The 24,401-nt window shown below is 40.0% G+C and overlaps 2 protein-coding genes across 2 annotated transcripts in view; one reads left to right on the top strand and one right to left on the bottom strand.

The window, feature by feature from the left end:
- Positions 1–506: 506 nt before the first annotated feature.
- Positions 507–24,401, bottom strand: part of METAP1 (methionyl aminopeptidase 1) — a 100,885-nt gene continuing 76,990 nt past the window's right edge. Inside the window, exon 11 of the mRNA XM_058547554.1 lies at positions 507–767. Coding sequence (XP_058403537.1) covers positions 733–767 — 35 coding nt within the window. The 3' untranslated portion in view covers positions 507–732. The remainder of the gene's footprint in view (positions 768–24,401) is intronic.
- ADH5 (alcohol dehydrogenase 5 (class III), chi polypeptide) lies at positions 9,110–22,206 on the top strand. The gene is made up of 9 exons (XM_058547556.1): positions 9,110–9,166; positions 11,917–12,018; positions 13,667–13,808; positions 14,325–14,412; positions 17,362–17,581; positions 17,735–17,995; positions 19,009–19,144; positions 21,620–21,758; positions 21,905–22,206. The coding sequence occupies exons 1-9, from the start codon at positions 9,155–9,157 to the stop codon at positions 21,927–21,929; spliced, it is 1,125 nt and encodes a 374-aa protein (XP_058403539.1). The 5' UTR covers positions 9,110–9,154; the 3' UTR covers positions 21,930–22,206.

Genomic DNA, 24,401 nt, shown 5'->3' with positions numbered 1-24,401 from the left:
TAATTAATATAATAAACCAAATTAAGATAACTGGGTTATGTTAGATATTTATTATTTTTCTTAAAGATTTCTTTTTTTTTTTTGCTGGAGCTAACACCTACACCAATCTTCCTCTGAGCTAACATCTGTGCCAATCTTCCTCTGTTTTTTAGTATGTGGGCCATCAGCACAATATGGCTGCTAACAGAGCAGTGTAGGCCCATGTGGGGAACCAAACCTGGCCCGCAGAAACAAACCACGCCGAACTTAACCACCTAGGCCACTGGGCCAGCCCTAGCCTTAAATTTTTTATTTATTTTTTATTAAATTTTTATTTCCAGATTCCAAAGAAAGCATTTTAAGCTTTTTGAGTGGTTTTCTTCTCTTGGCTTCAGATGAGGGGGAGGTGCTTCCATCACTTTTACCAGGAGGTGGGAAGGGCATTTATGGCACACCGACAACTCTCTCCAAAGAAATTCTCCCTCCCAACCATTTCCACCCTTCCCCATGAATTCTTTGCCCTCTCTTATGAAGTTCAGAGATAGGAGATGAGCTAATGCTGGCAGAAGAAATTTTCTTAGCATGCCCTACATAAGGTAGTCGAGTACCTTGCCTTATAAAGTGGTGATAATTTTGGGATCTATATTGCTTGGCCTTGGAGTTCTTAGCCAAAATTGAGACAATATAAAAAGTCCCATCTTAATTTCCCGTTACATTTAATCATGAAATTATATCTTGTACTTCTCCAGCCTGTCAGGTTTTCCAGAGTCCCAGAGTCTCCAAAGTTCCTGTCAGGAAAAGATATGCTCAGGTTACTTACAATAACGGATAACTTACAATAAAATTACTACAATAAAATTACTACAAAAAAATAAGGAAAATTTACTTCTTCAGGATCAAAGAGACACCCTGAAGAGTCTCCGACCTCCCAATTCTGTGATATGTGTTGGTCTTGAAAAGTAACAGGAAAAATTGCACAATTCAGATCTGCAGCTGCAAACTAGATGTCCATCTCTTCTGTATGCCATGTGTATGTGTGCTTTCCCAAGAGAAAGGGTTTGATAGTTTCAATACCTCTCAGTACAAAACCTCAGTATTTAATAGAATTAGTACCAACCACTTCTGGCTCCCTCATGTTCAACCTATCTGTGGCTGCTTTCAGCTCAGACAGTTTCCTGTTCCAATTCACGGGGACTACAGCAGTGGCCCTCTCTACCTCTCTAATGGAGTATGTACCCAAGCAATGTCAAATAGCGCTGGAAAAAAACAAAAGCCAGTTCTGCTCAAAACGTAGCAGACATTTTTGGCTTCATGAACTTTTCCTTCAATTCATTCAGTACTTGTGAGTTCTGTGAAATATGCTTCAACTTTCTGAAATCTATATGATTATGTCTAGTGTATACATACTTGTCTGTTACAAAGTCTAAAACACCAAGTCATTTTCACCTAATGAGTCCTTCAGTTCAAAATAAGCTATTGATATGATCAAATGATTTTTCTTCTTTAGCCTGTTGATATGATGGATCACATTAATTGATTTTCAAATGTTGAACCAGCATTGCATACCTGGGATAAACCCCACTTGGTCATGTTGGATTCAATTTGCTAATATTTTGTTGAGGACTTCTGCATCTAGGTTCATTAGAGATATTGGTCTGTAGTTTTCTTATAATGGCTTGTCTGATTTTGGTATTAGGGTAAGCTGGCCTCATGGGATGAATTAGTAAGTATCTATCTCCCTTGGCTTCTATTTTCTGGAAAAGACTGTAGATAATTGGTATTAATTTCTTCCTTAAATTGTTGGTAGATTTCGTCAGTGAACCCATCTGAGCCCAGTGCTTTTCGTTTTGGAAGGCTATTAACTGCTGAGTCAATTTCTTTAATACATATAGGCCTATTCAAATGGTCTATTTTTTCTTGTGTGAGTTTTGGACAGATTGTATATTTCAAGAAATTGTCCATTTGATCTGGGTTATCAAATTTGTGGGCATAAAGATGTTCACAGTATTACTTTATCATCCTTTGGATGTCCATGGGATCTGCAGTGATGTCCTTTTTTTATTTCTGATTAGCAATTGCATTCCTCTCTTTTTTTCTTAATTAGCCTGGCTAGAGGCTTATCAACTTCATTGATCTTTTCAAAGAACCAGCTTGTGGTTTTGTTGATTTTCTCTACTGATTTCCTTCTTTCAATTTCATTGATTTGTATTTTAAATTTTATCACTTCTTTCTTCTGCTTACTTTGGATTCAACGTGCTCTTCTTTTTCTACTTTCCTAATGTATAAGATTAGATGATTGATTTTAGATCTTTCTTCTTTTCCAACATATGCATTCAATGCTATAAATTTCCCTCTAAGCACTCCTTTTGCTACATCCCACAAATTTTGTTGTGTTTTCAATTTCATTAGGTTCCAATATTTTTTAATTTCTTTTGAGATTTCTTCTTTGACCTATGTGTTATTTAGAAGTGTGTGGTTTAATCTCATAAATTTTCAGATTTCCCAGCTATCGTTCTGCTATTGATTTCTAGTTTAATTCCATTGTGGTCAGAGAGCATACATTATATGACTTTTATTCTTTTAAATTTGTTAAGGTGTGTTTTGTAGCCCAGAATGTGGTCTATCTTGCTAGATGGTCCATGTGAACTTGAAAAGAAAATGCATTCTGCTGTTGTTGGATGAAATAGCCTATAGACATCAATTATATCCAGTTGATTGATGGTGCTGTTGAGTTCAACTATGTCCTTACTGATTTTCTGCCTGCTGGATCTGTCCATTTCCGATAGAGGGGTGTTGAAGTCTCCAACTGTTATAATGGATTTATCTATTTCTCCTTGCAGTTCTACCAGTTTTTGCCTCATGTATTTTGAAGCTCTGTTGTGAGGCACACACACAGTAAGGATTGTTACGTCTTCTTGGAGAATTGACCCTTTTATCATTATGTAACGCCTCTGTTTATCCCTCATAATAGTGCCTGCTTTGAAGTCTGCTCTGTCTGAAATTCACATAGCTACTCTAGCTTTCTTTTGATTAGTGTCATCATGGTAAATCTTTCTCCATTCCTTCACTTTTAATCTGTGTCTTTATATTTAAAGTGGGTTTATTGTAGACAACATATATTTGGGTCTTATTTTTTGATCTGTACTGACAATCTGTCTTCTAATTGGTACATTTAGACTATTGATATTTAAAGTGATCATTGATATAGCTGGATTACTATCATATTTGCTACTGTTTTCTATTTGTTGACCTTGTTCTTTGTTATTAATATGTCTTCCCCGCTTTTTCTGCCTTCTCTGGTGTTAATGCAGCATTTTATATGATTCCATTTTTTCTCCTTTCTTAGTATATCAATTATACTTCTTTTTATACTTCTTTTTAGTGGTTGCCCTAGAGTTTGCAACATATATTTACAATTAATCCAAGTTCACTTTCAAATAGCACTATACTGCTTCATTGGTAGTGCTAGCACCATACAAGTAACAAAATAATCCTAATTCCTCCCTCCTGTCCCTTGTATCATTGCTGTCATTCATTTCACTTTTACATAACTATAATTATCAAATAGATTTTTGCTATTATTTTGAACAAATTGTTACCACATCAATTAAAAATAAGAAAAATAAAAGTTTTTATTTTACCTTCACTTATTTATTCTCCAGTGCTCTTCCCTTCTTTATGTAGATCTGAGTTTCTGACCTATATCATCTTCCTTCTCCCTGAAGAACTTCTTTTTTAACATTTCCTGTTAGGCAGGTCTACTGGCAACAAATTTCATCAGTTTTTATCTGTCTGAGAAAGTTTTCATTTCTCTTCCACTTGTGAAAGATAAAGTCACCAGATATGGAATTCTAGGCTGGACATTTTTTTCCCCCTGAGGAAGATTGGCTTGAGCTAACATCTGTTGCCAATCTTCCTCATTTTTTTTTTTTTTTGCTTGAGGAAGATTTGCGCTGAGCTAACACCTGTGCCAATCTTCCTCTATTTTGTATGTGGGTCACTGCCACAGGCTGGCCACTGACAAGTAGTGTAGGTCCGTGCCCGGGAACCAAACCTAGGCTGCCAAAGTGGAGCATGTCAAACTTAACCACCAGGCCACAGGGCCAGGCCCCAGGTTGGACATTTCTTTCTCTCAACCCTTTAAGTATTTCACTCCACTATTTTTTTGTTTACATGGTTTCTGAGGAGAAATCAAATGTAATTCTTATCTTTGCTCCTTTATCCATAAGGTGTTTTTTCCCTCTGGCTTCTTTCAAGATTTTTTTTCTTTATCTTTGATTTTCTGTAGTTTAAATATGTTATGCCTAGGTGTAGTTTTTTTGTTTTTTTTGGGGGGGGGGGTTGGCATTTAGCCTTCTTGGTGTTCTCTGAGCTTCCTGTGCCTGTACCTGATATTAGTTAGGGGAACTACTCAGTCATTATTGCTCCAAATATTGCTTCTGTTCTTTTCTTTCTTCTCCTTCTGGTATTCCCATTATGTGTATGCTACATCTTTTGTAGTCATTCCACAGTTCCTGGATATTCTTTTCCATTTATTTTAGTCTTTTTTGTCTTTGCTTTTCAGTTTTAGAAGTTTCTATTGACATATCTTAAAGCTCATAGATCCTTTCCTCAGCTATGCATAGTCTACTAATAAGCCCATCAAAGGCATTCTTCATTTCCATTAAGGTGGTTTTTATCTCTAGCAATTCTTTTTGTTTCTTCCTTAGAATTTCCATCTCTCTGCTTACATTATTCATCTGCTCTTGCATGTTATCTGCTTTTTCCATTAGAGCCCTCAGCATATTAATCATAGTTGTTTTAAATTCATGATCTGATCATGCTAACATCCCTGCCATATCAGAGACTGGTTCTGATGCTAGCTCTGTCTCTTCACACTGTGTTTTTTGCCTTTTAGTATGCCTTATAATTTTTTGTTGGAAGGAAGACATGATACACTTACCAGGTAAAAAAGGATTAAATAGGTCTTTACTAACATAGTGGTAAGATGTGGGAGAAGGGGAAGTGTTCTATAGTCCTGATTAGATCTCAGTCTTTTAGTGAGCCTGTGCCCCTGGTTGTGAACTTCACAATTTCTTCTCAGTTTTTTTTTTCCACCATCTCAAGTGGTACAAGATCTCTAGAGGGTGCTGAAGTTGGGTATTTCCCTTCCCCAATATCAGTTAAACTCCGATAATACCTCAGTAAGTTAGGCTCTGGTAAAATAGTCTCTCTTAAGAGCAGGCCTTATTAAGAAGAATAGAATGCTCTGGCATATTTCAAAATGGTTCTTTTTCCCCTTCCCCTAGCAGAAGCATGAGGGACTTTTCTCCAGTCTTCACTGTGAGAAACTGGTAGAGCTCCTAGAGGTAAAAGTCACAGAACTGTGGGAGCCCCTCTATGACTGTATCCCTCCGGAGTTTTTAACTTTCAGACTTGTCCACAATGAGCCTCGAGCAATTCATCAATTACCCTTCAGGTTTGCTATCCCCAATACTGGGTCCCATGGAGGTGGGTTTCTGCTCTGGTAAGTTGTGCTTCTCTGGATCCATCTGTCTGTCTCTCCAATTCTGGGGGTCATTGGTTCGCCCTGTGATCTCACTTCTCTAATGGATCTAAGAAGAGTTGTTGATTTTTCAGTTTGTTTAGCTTTTTACTTGTTGCTAGGATAGAGTAATAACTTCCAATTTTGTTACATGTCAGACTTTTAGTTTCCAGTCTGACATGTAACAAGATTGGAAGTTATGTTCCAACAAGCAAGGCACCATAAAAACTCAAGTGTTTCTTCCCAGCAGATAGACAATATATCTGCAACAGGGAAAAGGAAATTAACTCTATGCTAAAAGGTCTTTTTTTCACTAGAAAAATGCTTGCTGCATTCCAAGCAGAAGTTCTATCATATACAAAGGTCTGGAATCAAGAAAGAGGACAGTCCTTTTAAGGAACTGAAAATGTTCCATAAAGTTGGTGTGAAACTTGTGTGACAGAATAGTAGAAAATAAGGATGGAGATGGGCCAGCCCCGTGGCTTAGCGGTTAAGTGCGCGCGCTCCGCTACTGGCAGCCCAGGTTCAGATCCTGGGCGCGCACCGACGCACCACTTCTCCAGCCATGCTGAGGCCGTGTCTCACATACAGCAACTAGAAGGATGTGCAACTATGACATACAACTATCTACTGGGGCTTTGGGGGGAGAAAAAAGGAGGAGGATTGGCAATAGATAGCTCAGAGCTGGTCTTCCTCAGCAAAAAGAGAAGGATTAGCATGGATGTTAGCTCAGGGCTGATCTTCCTCACAAAAAAAAAAAAGAAAAGAAGGATGGAGAGACAAGCAGGAACAAGGTTATGTGGGGCATGGCTGGCCCAGCTAAAGTTTGGATTTTATCCCTCTCTCAACCCTTGAAGATTCTTAAATAGAAGAATTTTTTTTTCTCATGAAGTCTAACTACTTATCTCAATGCCACAATCTGATGACAAACAGAACAAATTCCTATTCTTTCACGTGAGTGTTCTTAAACTGTTTGACAACAACTATTAGTTTCTTGGATCTTCCCTCCCTCTAAGCAAAGTATTCTGAATTTTTTCTAACCTTCCTTGTGTCTGTCATTTCCTGTTGGCTATTAGCACTATATTCTTTATGTTAACATACAATGGCTTTATTATTGCTATTTCAAAAAAATTCTATAAATAAATATCTTTAAAATTTGTGTTTTAATTTCTAATCTGGTAAATATCAATAGATACAACCCACATAAACAAAAGCTTTTTGGAGTGCTCAATAACTTTTTTTTTTTTTTTAGATTTTTTATTTATTTATTTATTTTTCCCCCCAAAGCCCCAGTAGATAGTTGTATGTCATAGCTGCATATCCTTCTAGTTGCTGTATGTGGGACGCGCCTCAGCATGGCTGGAGAAGCGGTGCGTCGGTGCGCGCCCGGGATCCGAACTCGGGCTGCCAGCATCGGAGCGCCCGCACTTAACCGCTAAGCCATGGGGCCGGCCCCCTCAATAACTTTTAACAGAATAAAGAGCTTTTGAAACCAAAGTGTTGGAGAACCACCGAGCTATATTCTTCTGGTTCCCTATGTCAACCTATGGTCAACTCTCTCTCTACTTTTATATTACACTTTTCCGGAGAAAATTGCAAAGCTACACATAGGTATAGATAATAGCATATTTTTTTATATAATTTTATTTATTTATATTTATTTTTCCCCCCAAAGCCCCAGTAGATAGTTGTATGTCATAGTTGCACATCCTTCTAGTTGCTGTATGTGGGATGCGGCCTCAGCATGGCCGGACAAGTGGTGCGTTGGTGGGCACCCGGGATCCCAACCCGGGCTGCCAGCAGTGGAGCGCTTGCACTTAACCGCTAAGCCACAGGGCGGGCCCAATAGCATAATAAATTATTATATGCTCATAGCCAGCTTCAACAATTATGAACATTTTGCCAATCTTGTTTCAACTATTTCTCCTTAATATTATTATTTTATTTGGCTTATTATTTTATTTTGAGGTATGATTAACATATAACATTATATTAGTTTCAAGGGAACATAATGTTCCATATTTCTATATATTGTGAAATGATCACCAAAATAAGTCTAGCTAACATCCATCACCATAGATAATTACAAAAAATTTTTTTCTTGTGATGAGGACTTATAAGATTTACCCTCTTAGCAACTTGCCAATATGCAATACAGTATTATTAACTATAGTCACCATGTTGTACACTATATCCCCATGACTTACTTATTTTATAACTGGAAGTTTGTACTTTTTGACCCCTTTCACCCATTATAACCCACATCATTCAAAAATTATTAGAGGTGAAAGGAAATGGCTTAGATTGATGTATGTTTTGGAAAGATCACTAAGGGGGCATTAGTTTAGAAGTACATTAGATTCAGGGGTCTAGCAACAAGAAAACCAGATGGGAGGCTTTTTCAGAAGCCCAGTAAGAAATGATGAGAGCCTGAACTAAGACAGCAGCAACCGGGGGAGAGAGGAGGCACAAGATGTGAGAGTTATTCAGGGTTTGGTGACAGATTGAATACAGGAGAAAGACAGGGAGAGGGAGAAGTTGTGATTCCCGGGTTTCTGGCTGGGGCATTAGGTGGATGGTGGTACCCCACATAAACACAGAAAGAGTACCTTTAGGGAGAAAGGATGACAAGATGAGTTTTGGAAGAGTTTGAGGTTACTGTGAAATATCCTAAGGGAGACAGACGTCTACAAAGCAATTGTGCGTCTAAGCCTGGAGTTTATGGGAGCCATCCTGATTGGAGATAATAATCTAGAAGTCGTCCTTATACAGAGAGAAGTTAAAAAGCCATGGTGTAGATGAGACAGTGAAGGGAGAGAAAGAACAGAATTTTTGACATCGCCAATCCGTCAGGCATGTACTGAGGAAAAGGAGCCATGACAAAGACCGAGAAGCAGAGAGAGGGGTCTGTCTGGCAGAGCTATCTAATAAAATTCAGAGTCCACAACAGTCAGAGTTGTGGGGTACACTGGCAAATACTCCACCTTCCCACTCCCTACACTCTAGCACACTCTTAAAACACATGCAAGGCGTCCGCGTTCCACAGACGTTTCGCGCGCCTCTTCCCCTCCTTGCAAAGTTTTCTCCCCAAAAATCCTCCTCACCCTTCAGAAGCATAGGAGCCTGGGAAGTTTGCCGAATGGGGCCCCCTTTCCGTGTGTCCCCTTTATCATTCTTCTCACAGCTCAGTGTCCCCTGTGGATGGAGAGTCCCTTGGAGGGCTCTGGTTTACTCATCTGTGTCCTCAAGACGCAGCGCACACAAAGTGTACAGCGCACGGGGAGGGTGCAGTCCCCCTGTCGCTCGCGTGCTTCCAGTGAAATTCCTGGGCCCCCTTCCACACCTCTCCTTTGTAAGCATCATCTGCGCCGCCCGGGCTAAAGCCACGCGGAAAACCCTTGCCTGACACAGATGTTTTGCAGCAAGCCTGCCGACTTAGCCACGAGGCGCCGCCATCCACCATCACGGAACCCCCTCCAGCCTTCCGAGCGAGACCACCAGCGCGCCGGCTGGGGCGCGCGCCTGGCCACACCCCCAGACCCCGCTTCCGGCCCACGCCCCGCCCTGCCGCAGCGCGCCGCGCCCCTGCGCCGGCGCGCGCCCCGCCCACACCCCGGGCCCCGCGCGCCCCGCCGACGGGAACCCGCGGACATGGCGAACCAGGTAGCGCGGGCCGCGCTGCCGGCCCAGTGCGAGCGAGGGAGGGAGGGAAAGCGCGCGGTGGAACCGGGCGGCTGGCCTCGGGGGGCGCGCGGGGCTCCGCGCTGAAACGGGGCCTCGGGCGGGCAGGAAGGGGGGAAGCTTTGACCTGAGCGAGCTGTGCTGCTTCAGGCAGCCGTAGGCGGGGGCGAACCGAAGGCGGGGGCGGTTGGCATCCGGGTGGAAACGGCTTAGGGGCGGCCACGCGTTGGGTCCGCAAAACTAAGTAACTAGCCCGGGGCCACACTTCCAGGTGGCAGAGCTGCGGCGAGAGCCCGTGCTCCTGACCTCTAGATTGCTTGTTTGGTGACTGTGATTCATAATTGAGCAATTATTGCGCCACCAAGAAATGTATTTAGGGAAGACTCCTGGGTCTCTTTCAGTAACATTTTTGAGCACTTAGGCACCAGAGCTTTATATCCTTTAATCCTCATGTTAGAACTCTGCGAAGTGTTGTCCCCGTTTTACAGGCCCAAAACTGAGGCTGGTCGTCCTTAGTGATCACGCTAAGGATAGGGAGCCAGGATTCCGATCCAGGTCTGTCCCTGACAAACCTGGCCATTCCAGGTTCCTGAAATACACATTAGACAATAAAGAAAGGCAGAAATACACGAATAATATAAATAATCGGTCTAAGGTTATTGATTGTTTTAATGCTTTGCAAACTTTAGAAATTTTCTGGAAAGATTTATAATCTTAAGTGTTGGCGTTGAAAACAAATGGTAAACTCTAAACAATTTTTCAGACTTAATAGATTGGCAGTTTTTTCTTACTACTAAGTGTCTTTATTCAGAGAAGGTGAAAATTTATAATTCCTGTAGTAATTTGAAAGCTGAAGTAGGGCAGTTGCCTGTGGATTTAGAGTGGGGCTTTATTTTCCTTAGAATTGTCATTGAAAGGAAAAGGTTAAACTCCTTTCAAACATTCTTCAAGGAGGCAGTGCATAAAACTTAGATATGGATGTATTATTTTTTCATGTTGCTTCAGATCTCAAGGATACATGACTTCATTGTTAGTATTCTGAATTTGACCTTTGGAATTTTGTTTTGAGGTTTATGGTACATTGAGGTGAAAAAACATTCTAATGCAGCATCTGAATTCTTTGTACCATCAGTTTTAATATCTACATTTTAATTTACCAGGAATAATTTCCAGCCTCACCAATTTTACACAAACCACTCATCTCTCCATATAGGTCCACTCTCCTTTTCCTCCACTCTTTGTTCTTCTGCTGCTAGTAACTGTTGACTTCCATTTGCAAAGCTACACTGTGCCAAGGACTGTATAAGGGGCTTCGTATACCTTCTCATTCACTCTTCAGTCACCGTATATGTAGGTGTTTTATCACCATTTGTAACTAACTCTTCCTTATCCTTTGGTATCCTAGTTAAAAGTGAAGTTTTCCCAAACCCACCAACCAAAGTTATACTCTTTCTCCACTTTTTGCCATCTCTAGCACTTTGTGCCTCTGCCTTTTTTTATTATTATTATTATTATTATTATTTTGCTGAGGAAGATTTGCCCTGAGCTAATATCTGCTGCTAATCCTCCTCTTTTTTGCTTGAGGAAGATTCACCCTGAGCTAACATCTGTGCCGATCTTCCTCTATTTTGTATGTGGGTTGCTGCCACAGCATGGCCCCCACCAAGTGGTGTAGGTCCACGCCTGGGAACCAAACCCTAGCTGCCAAAGCTGAGTGCACCAAACTTAACCACTAGGGCATGGGGCCAGCGCCGTGCCTCTCCCTTTAAATCCCACTTTTTGTAATTATTGACTTTCAAGTCTGTCTCCTATAAACCCAGTGGTTTTCAACCTTTATTCTGTCAACATTTCATAAGCATGATGTGAACTGATCAAAACCCTCCTCATTACACTTGAGTCTCTGGTAGCAGAGGGTTGTACTGACTGGAAACTCTAAGGCAGCACTGTTCTATAGAAATACAGTATGAGTTGCATATGTAATTTTAACTTCTATAGTAGCCACATTAAAATGGGATTAAGGTTTAATCCCATATATTCAAAATACTATCTCAACATGTAATCAATATTTTTAAAATATTATTGAAATATTTTTACTTTCTTTGTGCTAACTCTTCAAAATCGAGGTATATTTTACACTTACAGCTTATCTCAGTTCAGACTGGCCGTTTTTAAGTGCCCATAAGCCACCTGTGACAAGTGGCTGCAGAACTGGATCGCATAGTTAAAAGGGATAGAGATCGTTTTTTAAGTTCCCCTGTTCTGATACTCCTTACACTTCTTCCCACCCTGCAGTTTTACACTATACCGGTGTTACACCAGCCTGAGCAAAAGAATTTCATAGAGCACATGTTAAGCGTTCACATTCCTTGGACCCTGTGCCAGACCTACTGAATCAGAGTCTCTTGCAACCTGTATTCTTAATCTACTCCTGCTTCTTTATTGTAGAGGGTCATTAAATATTTGATGAATAAAACTTCCTAACTAACAGAGGCTTTTATATCTGACCATGTGGTCATCTCAAATCTTATTTTTAATGAGTATTATTTATATGAAATCTAAAAACATGTAGAACAATTCTCCGTATCACTTAGAGGTATATGTTTCTTTATGAATCTGTGATATACTTTCTAAGATTTGCATTCATTGGTGTCTGAATTAACTGAGAGGTGGTTTATTATTAGTTCAGGAGGACAAACCAACTTGCTCTCTTTTTTCTTTTTTCCCCTTTTCAGGTTATCAAGTGCAAGGCTGCAGTTGCCTGGGAGGCTGGAAAGCCTCTCTCCATCGAGGAGGTAGAAGTGGCACCCCCAAAGGCTCACGAAGTTCGAATTAAGGTAATGATACACCTAAGGCCCTGGAAGGGACTTGGGATTAGGTCTCTGGATAGATGAGTCCTCTGTGGTCTGCAGAGGATAAATCCCAAAAGACAGTGTCAAGGAGAAGGTATTGAAAGTCATCCAACCTTGGAGTCACAACATCCTCCTCTTATTTTATCCCTCTCACCTTTGTAGCTTTCGTCTCCATCTTTTTAGCTTTGATATTCAGCTGAACAGCCTTCCCCAGGGATCACTGGATTACTGCAATTTATCTTCTGTAGGCTGGGTTTAGGGTGATTTTGTAGGATGCTCCCCTTAGTACTGATCCCATAATTTAAAATGTGTGGTGAGAGGTTAGAAACAAAAGAAGAAAGGGTCTTCAGTTTTGTTAGAAGAGACTTCAAATAAGATTCGGGAAGAGGTTCCTGATCGACTGGAGCAACAAGAAAGTGAAGTCAGCTTGCTTAGAGAGCTTTAAAATGTACTGACTGTTGCAGACAAGGCCAGAGTTCAGGGGATTCATTATTCCAGTGCTGCTCAACCTCTGCTGTGCCAAGAAGTGAAGTTATCCCTGGAGAGAGGCACAGTGCACAAGGCAGCCAGCTGAGTGTTTTTCAACATTCTACTCTGTGCTTGTTTTGAAATAAAATTAATGCTTTAAAGTAGTGACCATTGAATAAAACTAACATTCCAGAAAAATCAGCTGTTTTTGCTGTGAGTTGGAGTATACTTCCCACTTCCTACCCCCAGATACACAGCAAATGTACTGGGTCATGCCCCAGGGATCACACATATCAAGTCAAGAAGCTCAGGGCCAAATAACTTTTTAAGGTCCTTTTCAACCCAGACCCAGGAATCTGAAATCTTATAATAGTTTGTATGTTTTTCAGTTCAGAAGTTAACATGATTGTGATTTTCCCAGTGAAAAAGAAAATGTTTGTCTTGGATGTACATAAGATGAGCTGTATGGGGCACACTGAGTTCAGCTGTCTTCCCTAGGAAGCAGCTAACAAATAGCAAAGAATGTTATATTAGAAGTGGGTATACAAGTGAGAAGCACAAATATAAACACTCTGAGGCTTTTGCTTTCTGTGCTTTTGGCAGTTTGGAAAGATAAGAGATATTTGAAAGCAAGAGAGATAAGGATAAAGGGCTTATTTAAGTAGAAATTGTGCGTGGCTGCTAAAAAGGGAAGTTGGTTCCACTAAAAGCTTTGAGTTTTGGCCCAGACCAAGCAGGCTGGCATGTTTCAGAAATAGTCTGAGCACCTTTTGAGAAATCACATTTCCTAACAGTCAGAAGGCAGCCAGCATCTGCTTTGCACACAGGTGCTATTCCTGCCACACCTGAAGGCACTGAGCCTGAAAGGTCACCTTGTTTACCTTCTCTTGCTACCAGGCACTGGAAAGAATAGACACACCGTATTTCATTGCACATAAATGCACCATTATTTTTATCTGCCACTAAAAAAAATGCTGCCAGGTCTAATTAAGATGCCATAGATTGTAAGCGCATGCTGATTTTAGTGGTTAAAATATGAAAGAAATGTTATCTTAGAATCAATGAAATACGGTATTAAAGTAAAAGTGCCTTTCCTTTGACCTATACTTCACTCCAAATTGCCTGCACACACACTTAACTGCTCTTTATTGTAATATCCTGATAGATTATTGCCACTGCGGTTTGCCACACTGACGCCTATACCCTGAGTGGGGCTGATCCTGAAGGGAGTTTTCCAGTGATCTTGGGACACGAAGGTGCTGGAATTGTGGAAAGTGTTGGTGAAGGAGTTACTAAGCTGAAGGCAGGTAAGGAGGGTATTTGAACCACTTATTTTACAGTTTTGGCTTATTTCTATAGGGAAATTATATTTCTGATAAATTACACATTATTTATGAACAAGTTATTGCCTAAGTAAGTTGTTGAGATTGATTTTATTCCTCATCTGGGAAGCACAAATATTTGAGGGTTTTTCTCTCTGATTTTGCAGACTGCTGTTCATCTGAAACTTTAAGTACCTTTCCAAAGCCAATTTTGTCCAATTAAGCAAGAATTTTTAAAGATGCATCAACGAGTCAGTATTTTGAAGCACATAACCTTGTTCTCCCGTTATTGTTTTCAGGATTTCATTTAGATAATTTTGAAACTTGTATTTTTTGCATGGGAAGGCAGTATCTGAATGATGCTATGTAGGTGAGATTCTAAGCCTTGAGGTTGTGAACTTTTCGAAGGCGCACATGTTGACAGGAATGGGAAGTTGCAGGGTATTCATTTAGAAACAGATGCTGCCTATTGAGGATAATGTCTTCGAATTTGTTTTCCAGGTGATACTGTCATCCCACTTTACATCCCACAGTGTGGAGAATGCAAATTTTGTCTAAATCCTAAAACAAACCTTTGCCAAAAGATAAGGTTAGTATCTTTTTATTTTATTCTTAAAACAAGAGGTCATATTAATAATGATAATAGTAAGTAATTGTGTGGCAGTTTATACAGAGCATTCTAGATGAATTATTCCATCTTTATAGTAACCTCACCATCATCATTAGTATCCCTATTTTCATAAATGAGAAAATTAAGACTCAGAAATAAAGTGGTTTGCCCAGTATCATCAACTATTAAGAGAGAAAACAGAATTTTCTGAACCCATTCTCCCTCCATAACACTAGGCTAAATGTGCTAAAATATGCAGTAAAGAGGGACACGCTTACGAAATTAAATGAAATCATTTTTATGAGCCTGCTTATTGTCCATGAAATTGAAGTAATAAAACTTACCTCGTAAGGTTACTGGGGAAGACCACAAGAAATAACATAACCCTCTGACACAGAAAAGGTACTTCCTTTATTGTAGTGAGGTAACAGCACTTAAAGAGCTACTTCCTTGAGGCAGTTTAAGATCTCCTTGTGTTTGTCTCCTTTTTTTCTTTCCTTTTTTATTGAGGTAGAACATACATACATATATGTAGTATTTAAAGAATACAATTCTTATGTGTACAGGTCAATGAATTTGTATGTATATACACACCTGATAGTTATAACCATCACTTAGATCAAGATAGAGAACCCTTCCAGCGCCCCACCCAGTCCTTCATGTCCCTTCCAGGTCAACACCTGCCTCCCTCAAAGGTAACCACTATTGTGATTTCTTTCACTATAGAACTTCATATAAATAGAATTATGCAACATTTGCTCTTTTGTCTGGTTTCTTTCATTCATAACGTCTCCTGTTGATGGACATTAATGTTGCTTCCAGTTTGGGGCTGTTGTGATTAATGCTGCTGTGAGCATTCTTATATGTGTCTCTTGGTAGATAAATACACTACTTTCTCTGGGTGTTTTCCTAGGATCAGAATTGCTGAGTCATAGGATACACACCAGCACTGTGTGGAAGCTACGTTTGTTCTCGCCATTTGTTTTCTAATGCCATTGACAAAATTAGTTTATATTTTTGGAAAACAAAGTTCCATTTATTTTATAATGTAAATACAGTTACTTTTGGCAAAGCTAGAACCTAAAACAAATCTAGTTGTTTTGAAAGGGAATTTCAAACAGTCTGAAAAATGTTGTGACACATCAAATATAATAAGGGTAATGTGTTTTTTGTGGCTGTTGCTAACCTTTTAGAGGGACAGGTCATTTCAAAGCTTAAACTGTATCCCACATAACCTTTTGTTTATGAAACTCCTCTGGGACAGAAGTGATTCCTCACATTAAGGAGGGCTAAAGAAATTTACCTTGCTCTCATGGAGATGAAACAGTTATTTGTGGCAGAGCTTTGTCACCTATTTGTTCTTTGTTTCTGGTCATATTTTTGTTTTTCTCGCAAAGGAAATGTATTTACCCTTGAACCCAGAGGCAATCCTTTTTCTCTTTATCTGTATATTTGTTTATCCATATATATTCCCAAGGATTTATCTAAGAATGTACATCAAATTATAGTGGGTTTTTTTGGGTTTTTTTTTGTGAGGAAGATCAGCTCTGAGCTAACATCCAATGCCAATCGTCCTCTTTTTGCTGAGGAAGATTGGCCCTGGGCTAACATCCATGCCCATCTTCCTCTTCTTTATATGGGACACCACCACAGCATGGCTTAACAAGCAGTGCGTAGGTCCACGCCCAGGATCTGAACCTGCAAACCCCAGGCTGCCGCAGCAGAGCGCGCGAACTTAACCACTACGCCACCAGGCCGGCCCCATAGTGGTTTTTTTATTATTATTAAAAATAAGAAATATTTATTAAGCACTCTGTGCCAGGCACAATGCTAATGCTTTACATAACATCTCACTTGATTTTTATAGCAATCTTAAGAAAGATACGATTGTTTCTCTGCATTTTCTAGTGAGGAAACTAAGGCACAGAGGTTAATTAACTTGCCCAAGATCACACAGGGTTTGAACCTAAGTGTGTGGGACTTTAGGGCATATCCTCCTATGCAAGACACTACATCACCTATCTATTTAGAATATCAAAAATAATTTTTGTTACCACATACATTGGTTGCCTTTGTGAATTTGTTTCCTTTTATTGGTGTAACCAACTACACAGACAGAAAAACTAAATGAAGGGAAAACGTAACTTGAATCCTTGAGGACAGTTACACTTTTGAAGAAGGCCTGAAAGAGCTGAAATAGCCAGTTTGGCAATCTCTTTTCATCTTCTGATCTGGATAAATGCTAGTGATCACTGCTTGTGTACATGCTGGTTTTGGCTTTATGCTTTATGAAGTTACATTTGCTCACTGAGTTTTATGATGGAATTTTAAAATAATTTCATCTGATCCATAAGTCATACCTGTTAAAATTATTTTGATACTCTGACAGTAAGACCCAGAAGAGAAGGATACTGAATGTTGGAAAAGATAGGTTAAGATTATAAATCTCTTGGGGCCGGTCCCGTGGCTTAGTGGTTAGGTGCGCGCGCTCCACTACTGGCGGCCCAGCTTCAGATCCTGGGCGCGCACCGATGCACCGCTTCTCCGGCCATGCTGAGGCCGCGTCCCACATACAGCAACTAGAAGGATGTGCAGCTATGACACACAACTATCTACTGGGGCTTTGGGGAGAAAAAGGGGAAAAAAAAAGGAGGAGGAGGATTGGCAATAGATGTTAGCTCAGGGCTGGTCTTCCTCACAAAAAAAAAATAATAAAATAAAAAAGATTATAAATCTCTTATAAGTTTCCCTAATAAGGCATTGCTGAAAGATGCTAAATTATTAATAAATACATTAGAAATTAGACTTTTGATCTTAGCACACTTTTCTAACTGTTTACTGGTCATTAGTTTTTAAACTGATTTCTTTCTCTTAGGGGTGTTAAGAAACATGATTCTACCCTGCCTTTTTCTTTTTTCTTTTCTTTAGAGTGACTCAAGGGAAAGGATTAATGCCAGACGGTACTAGTAGGTTTACATGCAAAGGAAAGACAATTTTACATTACATGGGAACCAGCACATTCTCTGAATACACAGTTGTGGCTGATATCTCTGTTGCTAAAATTGATCCTTTAGCACCTTTGGATAAAGTCTGCCTTCTGGGTTGTGGCATTTCAACTGGTTATGGTGCTGCTGTGAATACTGCCAAGGTAAGTGTTGGCCTGGGTTCTGGCTTCTGCCTTCTAATTTGATAGAACAAAGCTTTACTGGAATAGTGAAATCGGCCCCATCTATTATAAGAAACCTAGTGATTTCCTTGACTCTTGTGGAATGAGTACCTTATAGACTGTGTTTACCATTAGGTGGAGCCTGGCTCTACTTGTGCCGTCTTTGGCCTGGGAGGAGTTGGATTGGCGGCTATCATGGGCTGTAAGGTAGCTGGTGCATCGCAGATCATTGGTGTGGACATCAATAAAGATAAATTCGCAAGGGCCAAGGAGTTTGGAGCCTCTAAATGTATTAACCCCCAGGATTTCAGTAAACCCATCCAGGAAGTGCTCATTGAGATGACTGATGGTGGAGTGGACTATTCCTTTGAGTGTATTGGTAATGTGAAGGTCATGGTAAGTATGTTTGACTTCATTCCTTTTTTTGTGTGGAACTGCTTTTTTTAAATGCAGTTTCCTTAATTAAGATTAAAAATTGTTTTGTTCTTACAAAGGAAAAGTTTCTTGAAAAGACTTATTTTAATAGAAGAAGGGAAATATAACTATTTGAACTGTGTATGGGAAATGATTCAGGAATGGCTCGGGGAAAGATGAAGAAAAATGTTCTTTGCCTTTCAGTGTACGCTTAATTGTCAGGTTTTGTGAAATGAAAAGGCAGGATGATGCAGTGGTAGAGAGCATAGGCTTTGGAAGTAGGTGTACACCCACATGCTCACTCGGGGACCTTGAGCAACAACTTAGCTTCTCTAAACCTCAGTGTCCTCCTGTGTCAGGTGTTCATAGTAATAGCACCTACTTGACACAAAGTAGACACTAAGCAAAAGTGTTACTCTTCTCCACCTGCTGCTTTTTTTGTGTGTGTGTGTGTGAGGAGATCAGCCCTGTGCTAACATCTGCCAATTCTCCTCTTTTTGCTGAGGAAGACTGGCCCTGGGCCAACATCCGTGCCCATCTTCCTCCACTTCACATGGGACGCCGCCGCAGCATGGCTTGCCAAGCAGTGCGTCAGTGCGTGCCCGGGTCGGCCCGGGATCCAAACCGGCGAACCCCGGGCCGCCACAGCGAGTGCGCGCACTTAACTGCTTGCGCCACCGGCCGGCCCCTAACCTGCTTCTTCTATTAAAATCTTTACAATTTTGATCTAGGATTTACTTTTAAAAATAGACAGCAAATAAAAGCTTTCACGTCTTTCAATTTGTGTTAATATTTAGCCAAGTTAGTAATTTTTTTAAATACCTGTTAAAATTGTTCAGTAAAATTAAATTTACTAAACATTCAGTTTGATCATTTTGTTGCCATATTTTTTAAAAGCTCTGTCACCACCCTCTTCCCCCTGAAGTTTCTGGGGAAGCAGATATTCTCAACAGAATGCACTGACTTCTTTGATTTGGTCACATCTCTGCCTGCAGAGAGCAGCGCTGGAGGCCTGCCACAAAGGCTGGGGCCTCAGCGTGGTGGTTGGAGTGGCTGCTTCAGGTGAAGAAATCGCCACTCGTCCATTCCAGCTGGTAACAGGCCGCACGTGGAAAGGCACTGCCTTTGGAGGTAAATTGGTGGATGAGATGAGTACATTTTCTCTTTTGTTCTTTCCACTGGCAGAATTTTAATGCCAGGCTACCTTTCTTAACAAGAATTTTAAGAATAGAATGGACTATTCCTGTTCATGGACTGCCTGCTCATCATAAGATGTTACATGCAAAGTTATTTTAATAGAAGAGTTGCACACTCAATTATTACTTACCTCTGGGGCTGGAGAGGTGCTCAGCTTCTCCTGAAGCACAAGGCCACTTTTTACACACTCAGGAAAAAAAAACACTATTCTGTTCATGAGGAAAAAGTTGGGAGTAGGGCAAGAGAAGCTGGTTGCAGGATAAGCCAACAGTAGTGTCAGCCACACTGTGTCATTTTGTGGACTTCAGTAGGTTATTGGCATTTTTACTCACTTTTCCAGAGAGTGCAGTGATCACTGGATGTGACCACACCTCTGTCTGAAGAGTACTGACTTCATCAGTAACCAACACTAAGTCTTAAACTGAAACTATTAAATTAGACAAAACGTTGCAACGAAATTGAAAAGCTGCCAGACTGATCACTGTTCCCTTGTGTGATTCTAAAAGAACATAGTTGTTTAGGGTTGCCTCCCTACCAGTAGAATGCTGAGAAACAGTTTCCATCTTTTTCATGGTTGCTCAGCTAGGGAAGAGAAAAACATCAAAACATGTTTGTGATGTTTTGTGAACGACTGTGAACTACTGTGAACGAATAGGTTTTTTAAAAAATATATATATATTCTCATCATCCTCTTAGGAAAAATCACATGGCGTGAGTTTTGAATGATCTGTTTAACAAGGTGTCTGTTAGGATCCTCTACCTCATATTATGCCAGCTTTTTATTTTTATTTTTTTTGTGAGGAAGATCAGCCCTGAGCTAACATCTGACAATCCTCCTCTTTTTTTTTTGCTGAACAAGACCAGCCCTGGGCTAACATCCATGCCCATCTTCCTCCACTTTATGTGGGACGCCACCACAGCATGGCTTGCCAAGCGGTGCATCGGTGCATACCCGGGATCCGAACCGGCGAACCCCAGGCCGCCGCAGCAGATTGTGTGCACCCAACCACTTGTGCCACCAGGCTGGCCCCTATGCCAGCTTTTTTGAAGGCCAGGAGAAAAGATTAGGAAAGTGTGCTAAAATGAGGAGTTTGGCCAGGGCTTTTCTTTTTTATACTACAGAATTTGCCATAGAAAATGTCAAGCTGACTAAACCCTCCTCTCCAAAAGCCCTAGATGTATGCCACACTTGAGTGTCTTAGCTCAGACTTTTACTGCCAGACATGCATGTCAGGAGCATCATCTCCAGGTCTCTAGCTGTGTTTCAAAGGGCATGCTAAGCCTGGGAGGCCGAGCGGGGGTTTGGCCTCCTCTGAAGCCTCATCCTAGCACATGCTTATTGGGAAATAAGCTGGAGCACTGGCACCCTATGGGTGTTGCTAACATATGACCCACAGATGTAAAGGGAAGTTTTAGTCTACAGGATAGTGTTGGCTGTAGTTGTCTCAGTTACCAGGAGATTTAAAAGAGCAAGAAAAAGCCCCGCAGTCTATAGGGAAAAAATAATTGGTAGAGGATATAAGGAGGGAGATTTGGAAAAGGCTCAAAAAAGGTTTGAAATATGGTCCAAAGCATCGCTGGTTTAAAAGGTGAGAAAGCTTCTTTGTTGATTTATTGCTGCTTTCAATACAAGTGAAAAATTGAGGCATCTGATGTTTAAAATCTTGTCACGTAGGCAAAGATTTCCTACTTTGCTTTTCAGTTTCATGGTTTTCTATTCTTAGATGCTATCCCTATTTCATTGTTGAATTTAAAACTGAAGAAAGTCATCTGTCACATCAAATTTTTTTTTTTTTTTTTTTTTTGTGAGGAGATCAGCCCTGTGCTAACATCCGCCAATCCTCCTCTTTTTTTGCTGAGGAAGACGGCCCTGGGCTAACATCTGTGCCCATCTTCCTCCACTTTATATGGGACGCCGCCACAGCATGGCTTGCCAAGCAGTGCGTCAGTGCGCGCCCGGGATCCGAACCAGCGAACCCCGGGCCACCGCAGCGGAGCGCGCGCACTTAACCGCTTGCGCCACCGGGCCAGCCCCATGTCGCATCAACTTTTTTATTCATTGAATGTCATCATTATAGAAATCTTTGCGATTGTAGACCTAAATAAGTTTGTTCTAAGACTTCCAGAGTTCTATCCTGGGTAATTTAAAAGTCTTAATTGAGACTTAATGAGATTTTACTACATCTTAATACAGAAAAAGGAAAACACTCAAAAGGCATTTATTTTTTTCTTAACTGAAGATGTGCATTAAATTCTTCCTCCTTTCTATGCTGATTTTGAAATTTTCATTCCTCTTTAATTCATGAAACAATTTATTCTCTTAAATACCTTTGTGTCACCCACTAAGTAATAAGCGTGCTGTAGAGATTTTTTGGAAAAATTAATGAAAAGATGTATGATTTCTTTTAGGATGGAAGAGTGTAGAAAGTGTCCCAAAGTTGGTGACTGAATATATGTCCAAAAAGATAAAAGTTGATGAATTTGTGACTCACAGTTTATCTTTTGACCAAATTAATGAAGCCTTTGAACTGATGCATGCAGGAAAGAGGTAAGCTTCATTCCTCTTAAGCTATATATTATAGAATGTAGTAATGATTTGGGGTTTATGGAAGAAGAAGGGTTAAAAAAATACAATTTTATTGGTCTTAAGAGATATCATTCAAAACCTGTGTTTTTTGCTTCCTTCTCTTACAGCATCCGAACTGTTGTAAAGCTTTAAATTCGAAAGAGAAAAATATGTCCATCCTTGTATGGAAGTCCTGTGGTCTCACTGGAGCCGCCACACAAGCCGCTAGAAGCTTTTTCAAGTTCACAGCCTCTTAGACCTTCAGTAACCTACTCTAGGGAATAATGTTTTGTGTATAATCTCTAATAAATTTTCATAAATCTTTAATCAGGGACAAGGCTAATACAGTCATAAATCTGTCTTCTTCACCTGAATAATTGCTAGCTCATTAAGGAATACTTTAACAAAATAAAAGTAATTTCTGCTTGTGTGTGGAAGTTGTCATCTCTGTTTTATTCTGAATTCATTCTCATTGTTCCTCTCCCCATCATCTTCATTCTTTAAAGGAAAGATGGAGGAAGCAGGGCTATAGTAAGTATCGGAACCTTGTCTTCTGCCATCCTCAGTAACTTTCGCTTAACTTTTAAGAGTCTCAGGCCCATTTACTCAAGAACAGACTTCCCTAGACATCAGTGGCCAAGTTAGTCAGAACCTGAGTCTGCTTCTGTGCCATTATCTTCTTGAGGGCAGGCACCACGCCTTGTTCAGACGGATGGCATCTGGCCCACAGTGGGCACTCAAGTTTACTATTGAAGCTACTTTCTTTGCTTAAGTAGGTGTATGTGTGTGGGTGGTGGCTCTGTGAACTATTTCAAGTGTATGGAAAACAGTTATTTACATAGAGTATCTGACCTCCCAGCACTTACTTTGTTAAGTCCTAACATTTTAGCACTTCCAGACCACATTGCCTTTCCTCTCCAGAGGTAGTCACCGTCCAGAATTTGGCAATGATCATTCTCATGCATGGTATTATACTTTTACTATCATATCCATAAACTCTCTCCTTCAATACTGTTGTGCATATTTTAAACCTGATACTGTCTTATTTTGCAGCTTTCATTTTTCAATCATTGTGATTAATCCATGTTGTGATGCTCTCATTCATTAATTTTAATACTGTGCAGTAGTAGTTATATGAGCTACCATGATTTATATCTTCTCCAACTGACTGCATAAAGTTGTTTCCAAAATTGTTTCTGTATTGCTAACAGTACTGTGATGGAACATTCTTGTACATTAGCTCAGTGTATTAGTTACTTAGGATGTGTATCATAGGCTAAGCACATTTTAAATGCACTAGAAATTGCCAAATTACTCTCCAAAGTGATTGGAAATTTTTGCAAATCGGATGTGAAATGGTATTTCATTGTGACTTTAGTTTGCATTTTCTTCAGTTACTAAAGTTTTTCATTCTCTTGGCCATTTGTATTTCCTTGTGAATTATCTGTTCACGTCCTTTGCCTGTTTTTTTTATTGGATTACTTCTTTTTCTGAGTAATTTTTAAAAGTTCTTTATTCTAGATGCCAATCCTTTGTCAGTTTTGTATTTTAATATATTTTATATTTTTTAAATTTATTTTTAATATGGTCAAATCTATCAGTCTTTTTCTGGACTGTTAAGTAACATTTACGTTTCTTTATCCTGAGCAGTATAAAGAAGCAAACAAAAATATCACAGTCTTAACACTGACATAAAAAATAAACTCCAAGGCAACATATCCAAGAGTTAGAACATTCAAATAGTAGAGAAAATTACATGAGAAAGAAAAGCTACGTTCCCCGCTCCCCTCTCCCCTAAAAACAGGTGACCACTGTTAAGTTTATGTATCTTCCCAGAAGTCTCTCTGCACTCTGTGCACATAATAGCGTTTATACATACGCTTTAAAACTACACAAAGGAATACCATCAAGGCTATTCTGTACCCTTTTTTCCCCCAGCATAGTGTATTTTAGACTGTTTTTGTATCAGCACATTAGATATGCCACGCACATAGGTATCTTTTGATTGAACTGAAACCATGTGGGGTTTGTTCGTTTTAATATTTTTGATTGAGGTTGCTTAATTGCTCCCAAAAGGTTATGTTTCTGAGAGAGCAATGTTCAGTTGATTAAAAAGTGGGAAAGTGGCAGTTATGGTTAGGACTTTTTTTTTTTATCTTTCTTTGGTGCATTTGAAGGGCCAGGCAATGCAACCTCACTTACCTCATTTACCTAGAGGGCAGGAGACACAGGAGGGGCCCAAATGGCCCCGAACTATTGTCCTGAGTGAACTGGAAGAAAGGGGAAATTAAAACCAGCTTCTCCCCCAGCTGTAGGAAATGTGCTTTTAATCTGGTTTGGTTTAGCCCAGCCTTCCAGGAACAAAGTATACTGTTGCCTTCCAGGAACAAAGTATACTGTTGTTTTAGGTAATTGCAATAAAATGGTCACGTAGCATAATAATGGAGGAGAGCTAATACTCCTTTAAAAAGCTTTTTCCCCCCTTATTTTTCTTCTCATACATGAGAGAATGGCAAACATTTTTATATTCACCAATGTGAAAAAGTAAACCAGTTTTAAGATATTAAAATAACGTAACTCCAGAGCATCATGGCGGAGTGAGCTTTCCCGTGAATTCTTCCCCCA

This window comes from Diceros bicornis, chromosome 8 (genome assembly GCF_020826845.1).
Source record: "Diceros bicornis minor isolate mBicDic1 chromosome 8, mDicBic1.mat.cur, whole genome shotgun sequence".
Classification (NCBI taxonomy): Eukaryota; Metazoa; Chordata; class Mammalia; order Perissodactyla; family Rhinocerotidae; genus Diceros; species Diceros bicornis.
The sequence above is the reverse complement of the archived record's forward strand: the minus strand, read 5'-3'. Positions and strand labels throughout refer to the sequence as shown.

Bases quoted from the DNA above. Each gene is read 5' to 3' on its own strand.
- ADH5 (XM_058547556.1), top strand. The intron at 12,019-13,666 runs GTAATGATACAC...ATATCCTGATAG, and splicing joins CTCACGAAGTTCGAATTAAG to ATTATTGCCACTGCGGTTTG. The intron at 13,809-14,324 runs GTAAGGAGGGTA...TTTGTTTTCCAG, and splicing joins AGTTACTAAGCTGAAGGCAG to GTGATACTGTCATCCCACTT.